This window comes from Harmonia axyridis, chromosome 4 (genome assembly GCF_914767665.1).
Source record: "Harmonia axyridis chromosome 4, icHarAxyr1.1, whole genome shotgun sequence".
Taxonomy (NCBI): domain Eukaryota; kingdom Metazoa; phylum Arthropoda; class Insecta; order Coleoptera; family Coccinellidae; genus Harmonia; species Harmonia axyridis.
Genome location: NC_059504.1, coordinates 10,629,410 through 10,653,565, shown reverse-complemented (window position 1 = coordinate 10,653,565; position 24,156 = coordinate 10,629,410). Strand labels below are relative to the sequence as shown.

The 24,156-nt window shown below is 33.5% G+C and overlaps 1 protein-coding gene across 5 annotated transcripts in view; it reads right to left on the bottom strand.

Moving 5' to 3' along the window:
- Window positions 1-24,156, bottom strand: part of LOC123678983 (fibronectin type-III domain-containing protein 3a) — an 86,149-nt gene that overhangs the window by 22,193 nt on the left and 39,800 nt on the right. For 4 of the 5 annotated variants that reach the window (XM_045616283.1, XM_045616285.1, XM_045616284.1 and 1 more), the window contains 2 exons: window positions 11,367-11,548; window positions 230-670 (listed from right to left, as the gene is read on the bottom strand). In XM_045616283.1, the coding sequence (XP_045472239.1) occupies window positions 230-670; window positions 11,367-11,548 (623 nt within the window). Of the gene's footprint in view, window positions 1-229; window positions 671-11,366; window positions 11,549-12,954; window positions 13,341-24,156 lie in introns of those variants that run through there. The other variant, XM_045616286.1, reaches the window with a different exon arrangement.

Genomic DNA, 24,156 nt, shown 5'->3' with positions numbered 1-24,156 from the left:
TTCTACCTTTCAATGGCTGCCAATTTTGCCACCAAACAGTAGATGACCTCCACAAGATCTTGACTAACAGTGTCGCAAAAATCATTAGTTGTTTGGTAAAATACCCAACCTAACCTAGACCGAATTCAGTTTTCGATGCTCTCAGAACACAGAACTGTCATATCTTCTCTTCATCTTCCTCCTCCTTCTCGTGGCAACCGCGGAAACAAAAATCGAAAAAAAAACTCACCAGCGGCGCCTCGATCGACGACAGGATCTCCGTGATCACCCTGACGGTATCCTCGTCGTCCTGCACGCTGCCCTCCTCGCCGTCCTCCGACGTCTCGACGCTGTTCCCGCCCGCCTTCTTGTCCGCCGCGGCGCACATCAGCAGCTTGGTCTGCGAGCCGATGTACCCGTCGTTCGCGCCCTGGTTGGGGGGCTCGCCCTTTATCTGCTTGTCGTACAGTTTCTTCTTGAGCTTGTAGTGCTGCCGCTGCGTGCGCTCGTCCTTGTAGTAGGTCTGGGCTGGCGGAGGGGGCGAGCCGTGGCCCATGATCTGGGGACTGGGCGCGCCAGAAGGCAGATTGGGAGGCGGTATCTGGGTGTGGAGGTGCTGGTGGCCGTAGTTCGGATGTGGCGGAATGTTCTGGAAGTGTCTTTGGTTGGAACTGCCGTTGGTCTCGTTCGCCTGGAAATCGAAAAAAAACACAATCAAAAAACGGTTTATAAAAGGACCAGACAACAGACTAATGGAAAACTTGTCACCGGTTAAATTTTCTGAAATACCCATTTTTTTAAAATATGACCTACTGAACAAGTGCATGTTCTGGAGCTTGGAGGATCAATGGGATGTAACAACCAATTTTTGTACCAAATTATAAGCAAATAACTTTGATAGCTTCCGAGAAAGGAGCATTGATTATGATAAAATAATTCAACAATTTCTAAACTTTGTTGATACGTGCACCTTTCCATAATTAAATGGCATAAGCTACTGAACACAACTGGAATAAGAAACAACACACAGCGTTTCCGTTATAACCGTTTCAAATTTCATCATTCTTAACGAAGAAGCCTTATTTTCCTTGATTTGAATAGATCAATTTCCACCTGATTGGTAAGAAGTCGACAGTGGTCAAAACAAACAAAAATACTAACTCTACCTTCTCGTTACATATTCAAATGCCTTCAATTTGTCTTCAAACAGCTGCAATACTTCACAAAGTTCAGAAAGACACGTTCATATGATGCAAGAAACTATTATTTATTTCATTTATCCTCAGCATAACCTCACTTCCACCGAAAGATCTTGTATGTATATTATGTGCATTGAATTGTAACGGGTGTTTTTTTTCGAGGTATATAACTTTAAGTTAGCATTACTGTTCAAGATGGCGACCGATTTAACAGATGTCATGTGATTATTCTCAGTTTGGTTGATTGGCAATTCATCATAAATAGACTCACGCCTGAACAACGCTTGCAAATAGTGCAATTTTTTTTCGAAAATAATGGTTCTGTGCGGAATACGTATCGCGCACTACGTCCATTTTATTTTGTTTAGCGATGAAGCGCACTTCTGGTTGAATGGCTACGTCAAAAAACAAAACTGCCGCATTTGGAGTGAAGCTAATCCTCAAGTGTATGTTGAAACACCGTTACATCCAGAAAAACTCACTGTTTGGTGCGCTTTATATGCTGGTGGAATCATTGGTCCGTACTTCTTCAAAAACTATGATGGCCAGAACGTTACAGTCAATGGTGATCGGTATACAGCCATGATTACTAACTTTTTCATTCCTGAATTGAACAACCATGATATCCAGGAGCTGTGGTTCCAACAAGACGGCGCAACATGTCACACAGCTCGTGCCACAATCGATTTATTGAAAGACACGTTTGGTGACCGCCTAATTCCACGTTTTGGACCTGTGAATTGGCCTTCAAGATCTTGTGATTTAACACCGCTAGACTACTTTCTGTGGGGCTATGTAAAGTCATTGGTCGATGCGAATAAGCCACAAACGCTTGACCATTTGGAAGACAACATTCGCCGTGTTATATCCGATATATGGCCACAAATGTTGAAAAAAGTCAACGAAAATTGGACGTCCAGATTGGACTACATCCGAGCCAGCCGTGGCGGTCATATGCCAGAAATCATATTTAAAATGTAATGCCATAAGATTATCTTGCGGATAAATAAAATTCATGTCAATCGAATAATCCATCGTTGTTTTATTGCAATTTAAAGTTTTATAGCTCTAAAAAAAAACACCCTTTACAATGCAATACCAAGACATATGAGAGAGATTGACAATTTCAAAAAATTTCGGGAAGAAAGTCCACAGCCTTTTGATTCAACATGAACCCTACACTGTTCTAGATTTTTTTACTGGAATAGCTCAGATTTGATATGTTTGCAATTTCATTTCGCTGTTTTTCCCTTGACTTTTCCCAATTTCATTGTGAATAAAATGTAATGATGATTTTTGGCGAATAAAGTTTTTGTTTGTTTGTTTGATGTTCACCTTCATAAAAATTCTGCTGCATCAGTTTGAGAGAATACCAATTCGACTGAACCACTTTACTTCAAACAATTGTACCTACTGATCTTGAAGTATTAAATAATTGTGCAATATCCATAAATTACAAATCTATGAATAATTTCATTTCGGCTTCTATCAGCTTTATCGTTGAAAAAAAACTCGGCCATATTTGGAGCCATTCCAACTAATATCATACTCGAAAACAAGGGACAGCAGTACGAATTAACGTGTTCAAAATATGAGAATTCTGTTTACGACATCTTCGCGGAAGTTTTCAATGAATCATCATAATTTCCAATTCTATGAAATATAATTAAGATAATCTGTGCAAAATGTTAGCAATAATTAAGAACATCATGTAAATTGCTCTCGGAAATAATATCTTTCCAATACCACGAATAGATAAGATATTTTGAATAGATTAAAAAAAAATGGATTATTCATTCTTCTGGTGGAAATCAATCATAAAATGATATACATATAATTGGTTGAGATTTTATTCATGTTTAGTTGCTCGCTGAACCAACGCACCTAATGAATTATGGAAGAGAAACATAACAACCATGTTTAAATAATATAAAAAAAAATTCTCAAACCCAACCGTTTGTCATGATTTACTGAAGTCTAAGCCTTTCTACCTCTTCTATCTTATTGACGACAACTACAAATCCACCCATCGACAAAGGTAAAATCATCTACAGTGAATATCACATATTATTATTGGATCCTCGAATGCAAAAGAAAAAATTCGCTCTCACCAGAATCACAAATCGATAAAAACCATGATCAAATTGAACGAATTGCGCTTTCAACTGCTTGACCACTCAGCTTATTCTCCAGATCTGGCTCCCAATGATTCCTGGCTTTTTACAATCTTCAAAAGAATGTTCCAAAGAAAGAAATTCAGCTCTAACGAAGAAGAAATGATCAATCTTTTTGCGGGATTTGATTCGGGAATCAAAGGAAACGGAGAGGCCAAAACCCAAGCCAAAGAATAAAAAGGAGAGAAAGGAGAGAGAAAACAGAAACTGAAAGGAAAACACTCTAGCGAAATCTTTCTATTCCAAAAAGTTCCTTCGAAACTTTAATACTACAAGATCCAAAAAATAAGAATATGTTACACTTTCTCACTCCCTCCCATACAGTGTACTGCCACCTCAGGTAGCACCCAACATGAAAAGGGTTATCAGAAACTTAAGGGTGCACTCTGCATTGAGGAGGAAGAAACTCCTGATCACAGGTCACAGAATGACCCGCCATTGCAAACCAAAGCAAAAAAATACTTTGGAAGAGGAATATGTGACGCTGTCACCTCCTTGAAACCATCTCAGATCCTAGAGTTCATTAGTTCCTCTGAATCTTCCTGAATTGGAAGGCAATCAATAAACGGTGTATTGATGAGAACAGCTCTATCACAATAGACCTCAAGGTCGCGGTCTTAGCAACCTCAGAAGGCACCTAATGGGAATAGAGTGATCATAAATTGACGAGTGTAGATCCTGCGTAAGGAGGCCCTGCCCTGTCATTGAATACCAAAAGAAACAAAAAATGCTTTGGAAGATAAATGTGTAGGAATGATGCTGTCGCCTCCTTGAAACCATCGCAGATAGATACTAGAGTTCATTGGAACTCTGGAACTGGAAGGCGAGCTGTCGACAATAGACTTTGAGGTTATGAAGGGTAACACCGTAAGCGTCATCAGGCTTCCTTAGAGGTCACTGTCACCTCGGGAAGAATAGAAGTATAGAGTTATCCGAAATGATGAGTGAGGAGAAAGAAAGTTGGTCGGAGAAGGTTCTGCCATTGCATACCAAAGAAAAAAAATGCTTTGTAAGAGAATTAAGTAGGAATGACATCGTCACCTCCTTGGGGCCATCTCAGATACTGCAGACTATTGGAATTGTGGATTTGGAAGGCGAGCTACTGATGGTGCATTGGTGAGAACAGCGCTGATTGAAGCCTTTAGTAGAAATAAGTAACCTTGAAAAACTAACGAAAGGCTATCAATCGTATTTTTCCAGAAATGATCCACTTTCCTAGATACTAGATAGAACCGCAGTCCTGTCGCTCCACAATAAACCTTAAGGGTGTTGAGGGTAACCTTGTAATAGTCATTAAGCTTCCTTAGAGGTCACTGTCACCTCATAAAGCACCTAATGACAATAGAGTTATCCGATATGAAGAGTGCAGATTCTGTGTGGAGAGAAGGAAATTTGGACACAGAATGTCCTGCCATTACTCACCAAAGCAAAAAAAAATGCTTCGAAAGAGAAATATGTAGAAAAGTCGCTCTCAGCTCCTTGATGCCATCCCAGAAACTGAAGTTTGATTGGAACTCTAGAGCTGGAAGGCCAGCTACGAATGGTGCAGTGATGAGCACAGCGCTGATGGAATCCTTTAACCCAACGGAAGACTATCAAACGTACTTTTCCAGAAACGGTCCACTTTCCTAGATACCAACCGCGGTCCTGCAGCTCTGCGGCTCCAAGCGTGCCCCGTGTTACACTTCGCAAAGGTGCACGCATTCCATTCTAACGTCGAATCCGACGGAAATGTTAACTGTTCGTTCGTGAGGTCAGTGAAAGTGTTTTCTGCAACACGAAACCGCACACCAGATTTTCGAGGTGCATGCCGTAATTCAGCCAATCGGCGGAACGCTTCCTACCGGGTGCATATCGATTGGGCGATAACGACCATAAAGACTCAGAGTGCGGGGCGATAAGGAGAAATTGGCCTTTTCCCGATCGTAAAGTCCTGGCGGAATTAGAAAATCGTTGTTGGTTCAACGCGGAAGCGCACCTTCTTAGGATGGCGGTGTTCCACGAGGGTTTCCTCTTAAAACGGGTGTTTTTTTAGCTTCATGAGAAGTTTCGATGGTTATTGGCAGTTGACAGGATGTTAAACTGTGTTGACATTGTTAATTCAATGTGAATTCAAAGTTATCAGAGCCGGTGCCAAGGGTGAAACAGTTAAGCGACCGTTTTGGGCGTCTCTATTTGAGGGACGGCAATTCGGCCCAGTTTGCTGGCCGTCTTTTCATATTTCACCCTTGATTCTTAAAAACAACATAAGGTTGTTCCGCTCCGCTGCGTTTGTCAACATTCGCTGCAATGAAAATCTCCAACCCGCCTTTACTAAGCCGCCTGTATAAAAATAACACATGGCAGTCCAATCAATCTAAACAGAATTCCCTATTACCCTCATTGAAAGAGGGATAAGATCATTATGTATTTCACATAGATGAAGAACAACAACCTTCGCTTTCGAATTATTTGGAAGCCGATGTTGACACATTGAACATATGAAAAATTCATACGATTCTGTCTTTGAAAGTAGTTACTGTTTAATGTCGAATATTTTCAGCAGAGCACATGTTTGTAATCGCAATTAGTTTTGGAATTAATACTGAAACTTTGCATGCCCTACCGGCCTTTGTCTCTTGTGGTGTAATAGGTAATCATTCGCACGCAGTGTCATGTGGATGTCAAAATCAGATAAAGTACCTACGCATTATTCATCGACGTCAAAAAAATTCGAATAAATTAAAACAGCGAAAAAAAAATTAGGCAAATAGACAATTGCAATATTCTTCATTCACTAAAATTAATGGGTTTTTATAAAAAAAAAATAGTTCTTTTATCATCAAACCAATAAATGACAGGGATGTGAAAGATTTTCAAATGAGTGCATAAAACACTAAGAATTTCCATAAAAAATACCTCGGGTATAAGCACTTAATTCGCAGTTTTTTGGAAGTCGCTGGACAGGGGGCTCTCTTAGAATTAATTCCACAGATTTCAGAGAAATGCTTCTCAATTAGGGCTCTGTTAATTGTATAGAGAATGAAAGTGGAATAATCAAAACCAGATACAGATTGATGTTGTCCAGAATGGCAGGCGTATTCGAATTCAACATTTTATACAACCAAAACAATACAAAAACCCTGAAAATGCATATTCAGTTACCTTCTGTTCAACAAATCACCGTTAAAAAATAAATCTTCTAAAAGAGAGTTTCAATATTTTAAAATCAGAAATAGTCATTCTATAATGTCGGCAATTGATCTCAATATCAAGAAACAGTTTAAAACTTCTTTATGAAAATTAATACATTTATCATACGTTCAAAACAATGTTTTCACACCATATTGCAGACATTTGAAAAACAAAATAGTGGCTGATCCCTTGGAACAAGGGCAAAAAAGCGAAAGAGATAAGAAATCCAAAGCAAATGAAGAGATATCAACTTATTAGTAACCTGAATCCCATTTGCCATATGGCTTGACCAATCGCAATATGTTAACAGAAAAAATTCAAAACAACCAATTAATCAAGATGAATTTATGAAAACTAGAAACTACATAAAAAATCCTATAATGACTCACTCAAGTACCGTTTACAGCAAGCATAATGATTTATTCAAAGAAGTATTGAAACCTAAAAAATTCCAGCTTTCTATACTGCATTCTTCAGTACTCTAGAATCACAGCACTCACTGCAAAGAGTTAAATAACTGGTGAGATATGCATAATTGGAAAACAGTGTTGACTTCAAACGATTTAGTGTTAGATTTTTTCGAAATAATTAGAATTAATTGTTTTTCCTAATTAAGAAATGAGTAAATTTATATCTGATCCTGGTTTCTGATGATTCAGATAGGAATCAAAACAATTTAAATCGCCATCTTTGCGGTTAATCATAATATGATAATAGAAACTCGAATAGAAGTGATAATGATTCATTGGAAATTTAATACTACATGTGCTATTTAGCCTCTCAATGATACGATCTTATGATATGCGCAAATTTAGTTATCACTACGGAAGTGAATTGAGCTTTGATATTATTGAATGAACGATATATCGCTTTCATCTATCTACATCCAGCTCCAAAAAAATATTATTATCGGGATTATAGATATACTTGAACAATGTAACAAATGCATCGTATAATTGACTACGAATGTTTATAATTGGAAGTAAAAAATAAAAATTATACAGTAGAACCCATTATTGTTTGATCTTCAATTTTCTTAATGGTTCTTTGATACGAAAGATATAACCGGTTAAAACTTGAAATCTAAATTGCCATAAAATTTATCACCCATGAAAATAATTAAATGATGACACTGAAATTGAAGGATTGAAGCTAAATGAAGAAGAGGGCATAAAACAGACTCATTACTTTGGGCCTTTCAATATTATCTCATTTCCAAAAGCATTTTTATTTTAATAATTGGGAGTTGATGAAACTCATTATTATTTAATTTTTCAAAATGGGTTATTTGAGACATTTCAGAGACTCATGAAACATTGTATTGAATTATTTTTTTACGGTCATTACAAAAAACAAAACTTTTTTAAATACATTCTGTGAAAAAGGAAATTTCAATTCTAGTGCAATAAAAAAAAGTATTCACTTTGTGCTCGTCTAAGACAATTTTTATGTTCAATGTGTTCGTGCAAAAAAATTATTATGTTAATTACATATGTTGATCGTACTCGGATAATAATTATTATTTGAATGGTATATTTGACCACCTAGAAATTGGGATAATTTGAAGATCAATTTCAATAATTTGTCATTTATATATCTACAAGTAATCTAGAGTTAAAGAATGGATTATTATTTATCGTTGAAACCCATTTGAATAGAAATAACCAAATCATCATCGCTTCTAAATGTTAATTCTTTGATATAAATGTCTTCCGAGAAAGAAATAACACACACTTGACAACTACAGATTGTAATCCGTCAAATCAGTATTCATAGAAATGGAAACCAAGTCGGTTTTTTCATTTTATGCCTCGTGCTTTGCATAAAGAGTCGGAGAACTGTCTCATTCAACAACATATCATGCTAAAGTTGTATCTTCAGCTTGTCTTCAACCACTTCACGGTAATTTGAGGTGCAATATACCGAAAAAGTTATAAATATTAAATCAAATAGAAGTACTAATAAATTCTCACTGGCGAGTACAATTCATAACTATAATTCTGTGTTGATAATACAATTTATTATACCGTGATACATGATTCGTTGAATATTCATAGAAAAAACATATGTTTCATTAAGTGCGTACTCATTAACTACGTTTTTATGTTAATTGCTAGACTTGAAATGATTTTGAATTTATGCGAAATATGATCCGGAAAAAGGGTCCATCAATTTCAAATATGACAGGATTGAATCAAACCGAGATTCATTTGAAGCAATTTTTGAATTATGTATTCGAAAAAAACTTTTTGATAGTTCACCATCTAGAGCTGTCCTCGGGAGCTATAATATGAATAAAATTTCGTATTTAATCGGTTACTATGATGACTTTGATCCTCAATATTTATAGCAAAAAATTAGGACCTCAAACTAAAAATAAAATTATATCAAAGAAATGATGCCAAATAATCCGGAAATTGACAACATGTATGTCTTGATCTCAGAGTGATAAATATATATAGAGGGAGCATATGTAATTTTCAGTAAGCAAATTTTGTCCTCAACATGAACTATCAAATTTGACATGAAGCGCGCGGAAATGAAAACATATCAGTGATACGATATTTCACTCAATTCGCGAGTTCCTCCACACAAAACGTACTTCTTATGTCCCACAGTGAATCAACTTTTCTTATTAACTCAAAATATATTGAAATAAATACCTAAATATATCAGAAATTCAGAAAACAAACTTCAAACGCACCAAACGACGTGAAACAACCGATGACATTAGAAGAGGAGAAGTTGCCATATCTTGGATTTCGGAAGGTAGATACAGAAAATAATAAGTATTCTGCTTATTATAAATTAGACAATTAGGAAAAATATAGGATTCCAAATATTCCGATTTGCATATTTAATCGGGAATCACTCAAATAAACATATTTCATTAAATATAATATACATTCATAACGATATAGTAAAATTGTGTATTTGAATAGTTATTTATAATACAAGTGCAGAAGGCATTGATATTCTTCCACGAGTTCAAAATTCAAAAACGAGCCACGAAGTGGCGAGTTTTGGAATGAACGAGTGGTAGAATGAGCCTTCTGTACGAGTATTATACATTATTTTCTCTAATTCATTGCATTTTCATTGAAATTAATGAAATATTTCCATAATTATATTTTAGTGATTTTTGCATTGAAAAATGTTGGTTGGCAGAACTGATTTCTTTAAGGCAAATTGATGAATTGACAGATAAAGCCGTGGCGGAATGTTCGGAGTACCAACATAGAATAATAAAATATAACCATGAAAACTGTGCGTTTCTGATATATTCTCGCACGATTTTGTTCTACAAGATGTGGAAGAATGAACGGAATAACCACAGAATTAGAGAAAATATATTACAATCCGACAACGTAATCTAACCATGTTGGATATGTAAAAATCGCGTATACTCCCCTCTAGCTATGTTTATTACTCTATGGTCTTGATACAACTAAAAACAATATAAGTTATCTTATAATACTAGATCTTTCAATTTCGGAGATTTTTAAAATCATATATCTTTGGTTGTGATAACTAAAGTTTAACTTAGGTTCGAATCCACAGTGTTGTGGTTTTTTTGCTAATTGCCATTTTCAATAATTCATGTTTAGTTCATGATGAAAAACACTGTATAGAGGACTCTATATCTTTAATATTGAGATTTCAATAATTCTCGCAGGCATACCTTCGCGATCTGGTTTTTCTTTACAGAAAATTGATAACTAGAAACCGAAACATAAATCCATGCTTGCTGTTGGCGACAATTACGAGATCCTGTCAGTAATGTCATATTAAAAAAAATGTTGAAAGTTTTCATAATTTCTTATAATTTTTCTTTTAACATTACGCCCAAAGACCATAAAGTAATTAAATCATGTCCAAGGGCATGAAGTGCTCAGTAATGACATTGCTAACCAAGCAATAAAATCAAAACAACAAACAGGTACGCCCAAAAAAAAATTATATTTATATATTCACGAGTCCAGATATTTTACGTTGAGGAAACAATAAAACACAGCTTTAAACTTGCCGTATTCACCAATTCACGACCCCCCCTAAGTCTGTCTATACGCTCTCAAATAGCCCCTAGCAGGTTACCAACCAATTGAATTTACGCTCGGAACCAATACACGGCTAACTACGACGGCAGTAAAACAATTTTTTTTCGGAATCTCAGCCGTCTTCCACCATCATTAACCGACAATAACATCGGTGTTAACTGGTTCTGCAATTCGTGATTGTTGTTGATATGGCCAAGGCCATCAGAAATCCAATAAAATTTTGATGTGATGATGCGCGCTGATGATTGCGAGCGTCAACTTTCAAATGAGCTTTTTGACGATGCGCAAATGAACGATTGTTGCAGCTAGCGACTTTAAATGGTCTTTTCCAGCCGTTAATTTTAAATAGTTTTGTTCCATTATCTGCGTTCATCGAGCCGTTGTATCGTAAACTTCTTAACAATCGTGGACAGACAGAATAGCGTCTTCATCCTGAGGCATGTGTTACAAGCTCAGTCATCGACCGTAGCTAAGATCTTAGAATATCATTTAATTCACATCGTACCAATTCTGTTGCAGCTTTTTTATCGACCTACTAAATAACTACAAAATGGCGGAGGAGCCAGTTCCCAATTTCCCCTGGCAAATTTTCAATGAATTCTCAATCTATCAATGCGACTGCTATGACAAAAACCTCTGCAGGAGTGCACCCAAACACTTCACAAAGTTTCAAGGCGATCGAATCAATGGTTTGGTAATAAATAAAGGACAAACGCACAGACATTGAAGATTTCCGGAAAATCGGAGGTTTAATGGAATGCATCTGCGAAAATGTTACTTACATAGCTCTGAGAATGAGGTTGTAAACTGACCAAACCAGCTGGGTGTTGTGGAGACAGTATCACGTGTCTCAAGGTGCCACTTTCGTCAACGATCTGTTGGACGACATGACCTGCAGGAACTGTCACCGGCATGGCGATTGGAGGGGAAGTGTTCGTTGAGACCATAGGAACAGTGACTGGTCCTGCAAAAAAAAAAACAAAAATCATAAGAAAATTTATAAGTTTATAAGACCAGCGCTGTATATACTCTTCAAATTTCTATTGCTCACATACAAATATATACATATCAGGAAATATCCAAGTGGAAATTTTATTAGTTTCTATACTTGTTTTCATTGCTGTAAGATATGCATGACATTTTAACTAGGTGGATCAATTCGAAGAATCTAAAAAACGAATGAAAAACCCGTCGACAATTTGAATTAAATATTGCTCCTAGATTTTATACTCAATGTATGCACTTAACTGAATAAACATAACAAATTTCATTAGTATTATAACATTTCATTAAAATTCAAAAAAAATCATCAAAATTGTAAAATTTAATTAAAAGTGTAAAGTTCCATTAAAATTGAATAGAACATACAGACCGACAAAAAACCGACACGAAACAAAAATTGTCCAAGATAGTCTGAAATGTACAGTATGTTTTACGTAAGCCGATCACTGCATTCATTCATTATTCATTTACCAAAATTAAAATGTGAACCATCAATAAAATATCGAAAAAACTATCGAACATAGCCATGGAAAGTTTATTATAGAAAGTTTTTCGAACAAAAATATCTGAAAATTTGACTAATTCTCGAAATGAAATAGACAATTCCGGATCAATTTTTTTCTCATATAAAATTTCTGTTTCCTCGGAAAATTTCTTCTACGTGAAATTTACCCATATTTTCTAAATCCTCAATCGATTTTCAATACGATTACGTAAATATAATGATAGTTCTATATTTATTTCAAGCGATTTCATTGAAAATCAACATTAGGAAAATATATCAATTCAGCAACCTGCAAATATGAGAAAATTTTTGAAAGTATATTGTACAAAGAAAAATTAACCGTTTTCGAGAACACCAAAAGCTCGAATGAAAAAACTTGGTCAGAAAATGTCTCAATACCATTTAATATTGAAAAGCAGTCCAATTTACATTTTTTTTTGTGAAAAAACGGTTTTTTCCATTATAACTTTCCATTATAGTTTTTTCAAAAACATATTTAAGAATCCCTGAAAAATACTCCCTGAAAAATGATCCACAAAATCCATTGAATCGCTAACATAAAACCAACTACTTACAGATAAGAAATGTTGAAATCGGAGACCATATATATATGCCAAATCAAACCGCAGAAATAAAAAATTGTTATTGTTTACTCAATTCAAAAGTTGGAGTGGTTAGAATTCAAGTGTATTATTCAGGAACTAATTGATAAAACGAAGTGTAAATAAGACAATTCTGTATGATCTATTTATATGATTGAATCAACCTTAGGTTCAAAAACGGAAATATCTAAGCCTGATGGTAAAATAACAAAAACCTATTATTTTGTGTCAAGCTCATCAAAACAATATCAAAATTCTTACCTCGGTCATTCATTCAATGATACTCCGAAGTATCGAATGTAAACGATCAACTAAAATCGATCTATTTCTTGTTTCTTTTTTGCTTGAATCTGCTCTGAACGAAAACTGGTAGTTTCAAGTTGAAAATCTCGTAAGCACTAATTTTTCAGTATCGAATCAATTGCACAGTATTTTCAGATAAGGATTTCACCTATTTATCAATCAGTTCAAATCAAAATATACTAACATATGTCAACGGTGAAACTAGGCATCTATGATATCTGTATAAAACAATCATTTCGTATTCCATGTTCCATAGTAATGGATAAGGAAGATAGAAATGTACGCTTGTGTGGAATACGAATGTGCCTCAAAACTGCACTCCTTATGCATTCCAAGAAAGAATGTAACTGTTTCATCGGTGATAAATGAAGTACGATGTTTACTAGGTACGCAGTGGTCAAGGTTCCGTAATCCACATAGTATGAATAGCTAGAAGTTTCTTGAAAATTGTCCCGTGCATTGAAAACGCAATAAAAGGAAAAACATAATTTGTAAAGTCTTAATTTGGGACCGATAGGTTTGACTCATGATGAAGAATTCTGGCTCTGTTTATCAGGCTGCCGTGTAAACGATAACTCTTGGAAGGAATCTGACTGGAAATTTTTTGGTGTAGCTCCAGGGTCAGAATATCTTGTTAAAATTCGTTAAAGTGCAGGTTATACCCATAGCAAATTTGTTTCATCATTAAAAATCGAAAAAATACAGATCCGATCTAATTGCAATTCAAATATATCTGTAAAATAGTGAAATAAATGCGAATGCATGATCATCGTAACTTTGAGATAAAAAAATTATTTTGATTTCTCAGAATCTACAGGGTGTTACCAAATAAATAAGAGCGATTTTAGTGTGTGAATCTTTGTGTTTGGGGTTTTTATATAAACTAGAGATCTTAATCACTCCCTTGAAAATTTGAAAAAATGACATTTTAAGAGCATATTTTACAAATGAAAAGGCTACGTATGAATATTTCCTTTATTTTTGGTGATATTTCAAAACGACCAAATTTTTCTTCAGAACTCAAACGAAACAAATTTTCACAATTTGAAAATGTGTTAAAAATAATTATTCATTTAAAAAATATGTTAACTCTTGTGTTGTTTCCATAAAAGTAATAGTTGCCTAGTGAAAAAAGGAAATTACAATATTGTGCATAAATGAATCTTCTCTAAATAGACTCTAAAAAATCTAGTAGACGTTGTTACGTTCTTCATTGGTGGAACATATTCGCCAAATGCCATTACAGCATTTTCATGTAAACATATATTTTTGGAATAGTTTAACTTTTCAAAAGTTTTTGATTTTCAACAAGAACTCACTCCCTAAAAATGTTTGAACTTATTTGGTAACACCCTGTAGATATCTGTTTTTAATGAAATTTTGTATGTATGTATTATAAAGTTCATCGATAAATTAAGTTATCCGAATATTCGGTTATGTAGCTATCACGCTGATCTGATAACCCTAACCTTACCCTATGAATCATAGAACATCTTTCAGAGAATGAACTCATTTGTTTCGAATGTTTATGTTATATACAGGGAGTCGAAAATAAACAAGATACAAGATACGAATTTTCGTAGTCTACACCCTTTTCAATAAAAATGATTCAATTTGAAAAGGTTATAATGGCAACACTGTGTATTGTTTTTTGACATTTCTTATGTCATTCGTGTTCAGTGGGTTTTGCCATTTAATGATGAAATGATAATGAAAGATAAACAGTTAAAGAACGTTTGAATTGTTTTATCGAAATGTCTAGTGAGTCGATTAACTGAATAATGTCTTTCATGAATTCTTCTTGAATTTCTCTCAATATTCACAAATAACCACTGATTTTTAATAAAACAATTCAACAACTTTCTAACGTTGTTAAAGCGTATATACTTCCATGATTAAATGACACCTGCGGAACTCAAATGACATAAAAAATTTAAAAAAAAACACAGTGTCACCGTAAAAACTATTTTACATTTTATTTTTCCTATTGGGAACCCCTATAAGTGCAGAAATCTTCATCAATGATTTTATGGCGAAATGAAATGGCATAAATGAGAAGGAGAAAATCGAATATGAAACATGATTAATTTTGGTGAGAAAATAGTATATTGTGCAACAAGTAGGGAAAGTCCAACTTTTCTCACGAGTGTGGAAGTTTGTGGCACGAGCCTGAAAGGCGAGTGCCGTAAACACACGAGTGAGAAAAGGACTTTCTTCAAATGTTGCACACCATACTTTTCCTACAACTGCACAAATTTCAATATTTCAAGTAAAGAATAGTTTATTGATTTACCTTTGTATCCATATTTAGATTGAATTGTACTCAAATATGTTTGGTATAAGAAAGTGTACTCTGTAAAATGTTTTAATTTTGCTCAATAAACTTATAATAATAATAATAATATTCCTTATTCAATTCAAAATGGCCTTCGTTGACAGTATCTGCTCATTTCTTGCGTTTCCATAGAAATGACTTCTCAAAAGACCAATTTCATTGGACTACCAAGCGAGGTGTGGGCAAAGTGCCGTGTGGAATAATATTTCTCACAGTATGAGCAATACATAGTTTTGAAATTGAGTAAGCTATGAAGAATACGCTACTTTTCATAGCAGTTGTAGGAAAAAATGATTTTTCGTTTCCTCAATAAAATTGTTCAGAGAATTGTTCCGAATCAGTGATAAATGACATAGTGTCAAAAGTATCACAAGCTTTTTCGTTTTCATGACATGTCATTTTGAAAGATTATTGGGTAATTGTATTTACGGTTTGTATGCTCATACGAAATATCAAAAAATTCCCATTTTTCTTGATATTCCAATACGTAAAACAACGAAAAATAAACGAATCTCAATTATTTCCTAAGAATCTTTATTGTTAATGACCTGAACCAAAATAACTATACCACACAGTTAAACGACCATGACAATCAAATCTAAGTACTACAAACTCCCAATCTTAAAACCACAATGATGACCTTGCTCAACGTGAAACTCTATAACCGACTCATGTATATCAAAACCTCGAATTATGGCACATTTTATAATTCCATACGTCTCTGTCAACGCAGAGATATCCTGTTTTTAAAATTCAATCGACCAAAACGACAAACATAACATAAAACATGGAAAGTTGAACTGTGGGCACAGTCGAAGCCTTCAAACAACCACTAAATGAAGGCATCTTAAACTTACAAATTAGAAATGAGTCAAATGAATCTTGCAACCACACTCATGATTATTAAAACGATGATTCATTGTTCACGACTGGGTTAAAGAGTGTAGACGCCAACTTCAAGCGCACTTTGTACTCAATAGAAGATCTCATTCAGCTGGTCGACATGTTCTAGGCGTACAAGGAATTTGCGGAATGGATATAGATAACGTTGCATTCACTTATATCGGCCAGTGACATGTCCAAGACATTTGCAAATAGCTGAGAGATATGCTCATTGAATATTTACGTTTTTAATCTTATTTGGAAGCTACATTCACTTAGTTATCTCGGCATGTCCTTATGCAAGATGTATGAAACAGGAATTTCTATGGAAATATCACACTTAACATTATTATACCTATCGGAATGTTATATAATATTCGGTAAATGCACGCATAGCAACCACCTTCTGTGTACAGCGCTATCATACTCTGATAGATCGTCGAATTTGGCTCAAAAGAATATATGGGGCAATTAATATTTCACTGAACGAGCACATCGTATAGTTCACGTCAATTTAGACATAAGAAAAACGAGGAAAGCACTGTTGTTATGTCAGGAGCTCCTTGACATTCCCCTTCGTATTGAAGAATTTTTACACGAAATTTCGTTACCCAGTTAACCTAACCAGGGAAATTCCAAGAAAACAAAAAATTTCATAATACTCTGAGCACAATGGCTTTTATACCTTTTTCAAAACCATTTTTTTTTTGTTGGGGAAATGAAGAAGAATATTAAATACATCAATAAATCGATTGAAAAAGATTTTTATTGAAATTTACATTTCTTATTATTGAAATTTACTTTATTACTTTATTATACTGAAACTTTATTGAAATATACAATCTCTATTGAAATTTACGATCTTTGTTGAAATTTGCAATCTTATCGAAATTTACAATCTTTCTTGAATTTCACAATTTTTATTGATATTTACAATTTTTTATTGAAATTCACAATTTTTTTGAAAATTTGTTTCATTTTCATGATTTCGACACCCCTCGAAAATTCCGTACTAGTATCTTCAGCACTGTCGCGAAGAGGAGAAATTTTTTCACGAAATTTCGTCACTCAGTTAACCTGCATACCATAATCTAGAATTACCTGATACTCTCGAAACAAGGTTATTTATCACTTTTTCAGAAAATGAAGAAGAATATGAAATGATAAATGTATACTTGGAAGGATATTTTTTTCCTTATAACATTTGTAATTATGTACATTCTTGATTCCAAATTTGTCTATTTCGAATAAAATGAATATCTCATTGAAATTTGCAATTTTTATTGAAATTTAAATTTTTTATTGAAATTTACATTTTTTATTGAAATTTACAATGCTTCATCGAACTTTTTATTCCGATGAAATTTACAATTATACTGAAATTTACAATTTATTGCCATGATCGTTCGGAAAAACGAGCAGGACTGATTTTGACCTCGAATTCCTCATCAGGGAATCAAACTAATCTAATTCTTTCAGTCTAATCTCGACATAAAAATAGAAAATTACAGAATAAGTTTGTTTTACATTCTTGTTTTCTACTCATTCTCCTTTGTGTCTATTTGAAATGATTTTAGTAGTCTTCCATTCAATAATTTGGTAATCTAGTTCATATTCTTACGTCAACAGTCATCTCTGCCTTTTCCAATAAGCGGTACAAATATTTTCGTCTACGAAATTCACCGATTTTTCCGAAACAACTTCATTATCTATCAGCTCCACTTTGCTCTAGAGAATACAAACTCGAATGCTGAAAAAATTTCGATAATAAAACTACGTCGTTCTCAATTTATCTGAAGTTTTCAATCACGAGGGAATTTTCGTTTTGACGCTACAAATTCGTCTAGTCAGTTCAGATTAATTCAATTTCAGATCGCGTTGAAAAAGTTCTTGAACTTTCAGTTATTCGAAGAGTTCCAAACTTACAAACGAATCAATATTGTGGTGTAACTGAGCAGAGAGCTCTGTTTAGATGAAAACTCAAGACGAGCGAGGAATTTATCATTCTTCTAGCAATAAAGAAGAAAGTTGTAGGTGCGTTTATTAATTTACAAGTTATATGTATTGGAATTATGGATGGCAGCATCCTATCTATAATTTTCACACGTCCTACAATTATGCTATATAAGAAGCCTTGTACAATTTACAATTCAATACTTATAACTTGATTTCCGATATATTTTTTGATTTCTTGGTTTTCACATACTTTAAAATCTATAGATAATCTTGTGTCAAAATATTAATGAGGTATGGCAATCAATTTTTGTGCCTAATTTTATGTAATAAATCTAGCAATTAACAACAATTTTTTATTCGAATAGTAAATCAAAACATAAACATAAACAATTCCTATTGCATAAGTGAGTTGACATTTATAAGAAATTAATATTAAATGCAGTTAATTCCCTTCAATTCGACATAGGAAATTCATATTATGAGAATGAATGATAATTAAATTTCACACAGTATTATCTGGAAATTGGATATTTCAGATTGAAAATTCACAAACAACTTTATGAAATAAACATGAATGTTTCTTGGTTCAATAAATGAATAAACGGTGGTGAAATAAATGTTTATTGAAAATGGTTATTAAAATAGATGGCCTATTTAGAGAAACAAAGACCTCCTAACAAAGAATTTTTTCTCTAATGAAGAAGAGATTGTCGATGTTGAAACCTATCTCGAAAGAAAAGACAGATCTTTCTACAGAAAATGAATTGAAAAGTCCGTTGTGCGTTGGAGCATATGAACTGCAAGATTATGACGCCATATTCGAACAAACACCCAGTATAATTAATATCAAGTCGTCGATAACAATTATCGCAATGTTCAGTTTAACAAATTTGTGTTTCCGATAAGTGTTCTGCACAATGGAATCGACAAATAAAATGTTAGATATCAAAAAGCAATTTTCTGGTATTTCTATGATTACTAAATGTCTAGATTCAACAATATAAAATGATTGAATTTGGATTATACATGAGGAGATATATAATATGTATATACTAATACTAACAAGCAGTTAAATTTATTGGTTAAACTTATATCAATTGATTTTGATGGTGATTAGAAAAAAAGATAATCATATCAATAAAATAAATATAATCTTGTTGTTTAGCTCTCACATGTAAAGAAGAAGAGAAGAAGAAAGAGTTATATGAAGTTTTTTTATTATTGTACTCAGTTCCGATGATTTATTGAATATCTTTTATTATCTCTACACAAAATTTAAAATAAAAATAAAAACATATCTTACGTACGTTGCAGTCAGTTGTTTGAAATATAATTTGCACTTGAAGTTCTAACGAACTCCAGAGCATGGGAAACTATCAGGTATTGTTGTTTTATCCTGCAAAAACATGCGGTGCAACGAAGTTTCTTGTTGCTCCTAATAAATATTCGTCATTGTCTGGGAATCTCACAAGGTACCTACTTCCGGATGCGATAATATTCTATATGAAAGCATAAAAAAGTTAGACTTGTCCAACCGATCTCAAAGGTGACACTATCAGTTGACTAACACAGTTTGTTATTATTTATATTATTGATAAGAATCTCCCCAAAAAACGCTGTGGATATTTTTATCCTTACTTATTAAAAAAGTGCAAAAATAGATTATTGAACGTCGAGTGCAATAAAATTATATGCACGTAGTAATTATGTTTTCTTTATGTTCTTGAAAAACTGTTTTGTTGATGTAGCTCAATTCAATTATCAGTTAACACTATAGATTAGCATTTGAAAAATAGAAATTCAACTTTAGGAACTAATAAACTTAATCTTTTTTCACCTTGTTTAAAGTGAAAGTGCAATTCGTGCATTAAATATCGATATTTCTAAATGTTTCCTTTTTCAATTCAAGCTCTTCATTTGAATTTTGTCCAAGAAGAAGTAGAATGACACATGAGTGCACTAAACATTTTATTGCACTATAAACGTAGAAAACAACCTATTTGAGTAGAAATCAAAGCTAGTCTACAGTGAAATCAACGTTCTATCTCCCGCAATTGATTATTCACCGAGTGTACGAGGGCTATTGAAATATTATCAATCTAACTCCATTGTTCCACATCAACCGAAAGTCAACGGCTGGTTGACCGAGCCAAGGTCGTTGGGCTTCCGTTCACCGGCTCCCAGTGCGTTCACCCATGGCGAAAACCATCAGCATGGCATAGCAGAGCCGGCAATTCATTTTCACCAGAAGAAGATTATTGGATTATTTTCGGCAACACGTTCGGTATCAATTAGAATTAACTCTTGAACGAGTTGTGATCAGATTCGAGTGGTTTAACATTCTGGATTCCCAAATGGTGCAATACATTTTTAATTGCACTCTAACGCCATTCAAAAATTTTATTGCATTCATCTTTTAGTCTAGTGCATTAAAAATTTTAATTGCTGCCATGTGTCATTTCTGTGCATTAAATTTTTTACTGCGTTCATCTCTCTTGATTTTGATAGATATTTTTGTTATCACGACGAACAAAAAGTTTCAAACTAATTCAGTTCATCTTCTTCGAGAGTGCATTAAATTGTAAATAATTGTTCATATCATATTTATTGTATACTGGTTTACGAAATTACTAAATAATGCAATGAATTATTGATATTTCGTTTGTTTTTGCATAATAACAAGGAATTTCTTGAAAATGTTAATTTATTGCACTCGATTCAATTGTAATTTCATGTCGCGTGCAATAAACACTTTTGCACTTGTTTTAAAAATAATTATTCTATACCTTTCGGGAGTTAAAAAGCTGTCTTACACCGTTTTCTTTTATTATTCTTTTTAATTATACATCACTGTACAATCCACCGGAAACGGACGCAATAAATTGTTGCCTTGGATATGTGATTGTGATTGACAGGTTATAGGCGGACCGACGATTGTGAAATTGGTATGTTCCTTCTGGTCAGGATGGTACGTTCCAAAAGTAGTGGTAGTCTTGACGATAGTTGCTCATTCTTGAAATACATAATAAAAATCTAGCAGATTCTGAGAAATACTGAATTGGCAATATTAATTGCGTTATCCTCGTTTCCTTTTTTAGAAAATATTTAATCTATTAAGTACCTAGAAATTTTCCTTAAACGGACTACACATATTTCCCACGTTACTAGGAGATTCGTAATTTCAGTGAATAAATTTTATGTAGAAATACTAACAATTGGAAATATATCCGTATTTTTATGTAATCACTGAATCAATGTACAGGGTGGGCAAATAAACGAGATAAGCGGCTATATCTCAGGATCGTAGAGACTTGCGGTAAAAAATTTTACCACTAAAGTGTACAAGAAAACACTCAGGAAATCATTTTGAACTTCATACCTCTACCGCTAGGAGGCATAATAGCTATCGTCGAGTAGAAAAATTAATTTTACTCGAAAATGTTTCATATGAAGTTGAAGAAAAAATATCATCGCTGTAATCCTTGAAAAATTCTCTATCTTTTCGAATTGTCACTTTCGATTTTACGACATCAAATAAGGGGAGGTGAAAGGGAGAAATCTGACTGATTGGAATGCCTGTGACTTCAGTTTGGCTCAACATTTTCGAGCAAATTACATCTCGTCTGAGAGATAATATCTTGTTGATTGGGGACAAAATATACTCATGATGTTTTTGCTGCTTTCGATAGGGGGCGCTAAGTCAGAAGTGCATTGTTATGTTCATTTTACTCCGAAATTTTAAATGTAATAATAGGATTTTCTTAACAAAAACAGAAATTCCATCAAATTTGCATGAAAAAACCTGCAGGTCGCAAAGCGATAGTTTCAGGCGTTCTGAAGTTATGGCCGAAAGAAGATATTCTTCAACTGATGCACTGCGAAAAACCAAATTGTCATCACGTTAAGTGAACTGATAATTGGAATATATATGCCAAATTTTCGTTAAATATCTTGTGAAATGCAGATGCTATGAGAAAAAACTTTGAAAAATAAAATTTTCAAACCTTTTATCTCGAAAACGAAGCATTTGCAGGCCTATGCTCAAATTTTTTTTTTCTTTGTACTTCACTAACAGGAAATATAAAAACAGCACAAAGAAAGCTTAAGAATTCCCTTGTGCTACACTGGATCTTTCGAATATCTAATAGTGTAAACTGAAGTGATTGATTATTCTCTTGCAACACCAATAAAAACATGACTTTTCACTCTTAAATCTTTATTGTTATCACATGATGCACCTTACTCGACACATTGAGGCGCCTCTACAATTATAATTCTTTAAGTGTTTTGTTGATACCCTATCTTCATCTTCACGATTATTTTGTCATATATTTTCCGTAGACCAACCAATATTTATAGAGTACATTTCATAAAAGTCAAGCCTAGAATATATAATATCTTCATTTCTCTTTGAACTATGCCAATAGGCCAAACGTTTTCAATGAATGTTTCAGTATTTTTGATGTCTGCAAATTCAATATTATTGGTGATCATTTGAGAAAATGATCCAAAACAAAAATTACGGTTATTTTTTTCTTTAATAATGATAACATATAACTCTTCTGAAAATATTTTCATCTTTTGTAATTCACAGAAAGTAGGTACGGCTGATAAATTGTGATCTAAAAGCACCAGAAAAATAAAATTGTTGGTAAATCATTCGGCAAGGCTATCTCTTCTCTGAATCAATTTAAATTGATTTGATCATTAATTATATTTTCGATAAAGTGACTGCATCTATACTCCCTCTTATCTATATTTTGAATGATCGAAGTATTTTGAACAATTACAATCAAGACTCGCTTTCGAAATGTTTTAGATTAATTATTTTTGTTTGTTATCTTCCCAAAAATACCGAATCTAACAGATCCACTTCAATAATTAAGTCGCAGCTTTTATCTGGATCATAATTGAATGATTTACTTATGCTTGTTAGACAGTAAAGTTTGATAATTTCTAATCAAACTGATTGGATATTTTTGGAAGAAGATCCTGTAGCCATAAAACGCAGAAGAAAAATCGTCGAAACGTCGAAGTAATCACAGGAAACTTCATCTGTGAACGATTCGGAGCGTTTCCTGTGCAAACTGAAAGTGCGTAAATTTAGAATTGGCGATAACATGAATAGGGTTAATTCAGCGAATCACAAGGTTTCGAAACAATTGAACATAATCTGGGTCAGAAGTGAATTGAAATTAAATGCAGGTCCCATTGGAATACATTACATACTGCCGAATGGAACGAAATATTATATTACTGGTCTATTATGATATTTTAAATTATAACCTGTCCTCTTCTTTTATAATCCTATTAATTTATAATAACATAATATTTATATAATATATAAGTTTATTATGATACTAGTGTATAAGTACATTCACTGTGTCCGTAAAATATGAAACAAATTCATTTTTAGCTAAACAGACCAAATCAAGAAAAAATCCTGAAACACGTCGATTTTTTATTTTAAATTACCGTATTTTAAAATAATAATCTAATATACAGGGTGAATTACTTTCGAGTAATGACGTCACCGTTATTTTTTTCAAATGGAACACCCCCATTTTGTCTCAATTTTCCGATTACTCTAGCTGGGCTGATTCCAAAAATGTATCACATGTTGATTCCAATTGGTACAGGGTGGACAAAAATACATTAGTTTTGTGTGTGCTCATAAAGTAACGCGTAACATTCTTTATTAGTTAAATTAACAATATTATCGAAAATTGGTTTGAATGTAACACCCTGTAGTTTGTTACATTTTTAGATTAATAAAAATGAGCTGTTTCCAAACATGTTCAGTACTTGTGGTCTAGCAGACAGAATATGAAAGAAATTATTTGTTATTTTTATACATTTTTATTAATCGAAATTGAATCTAAATTAAAATATTTTATCAATCTAAAAATGTAACAAACTACATGGTGTTACATTCAAACCAATTGCCGCTAGATAATAAGTATTTTTGATAATATTGTTAATTTAAC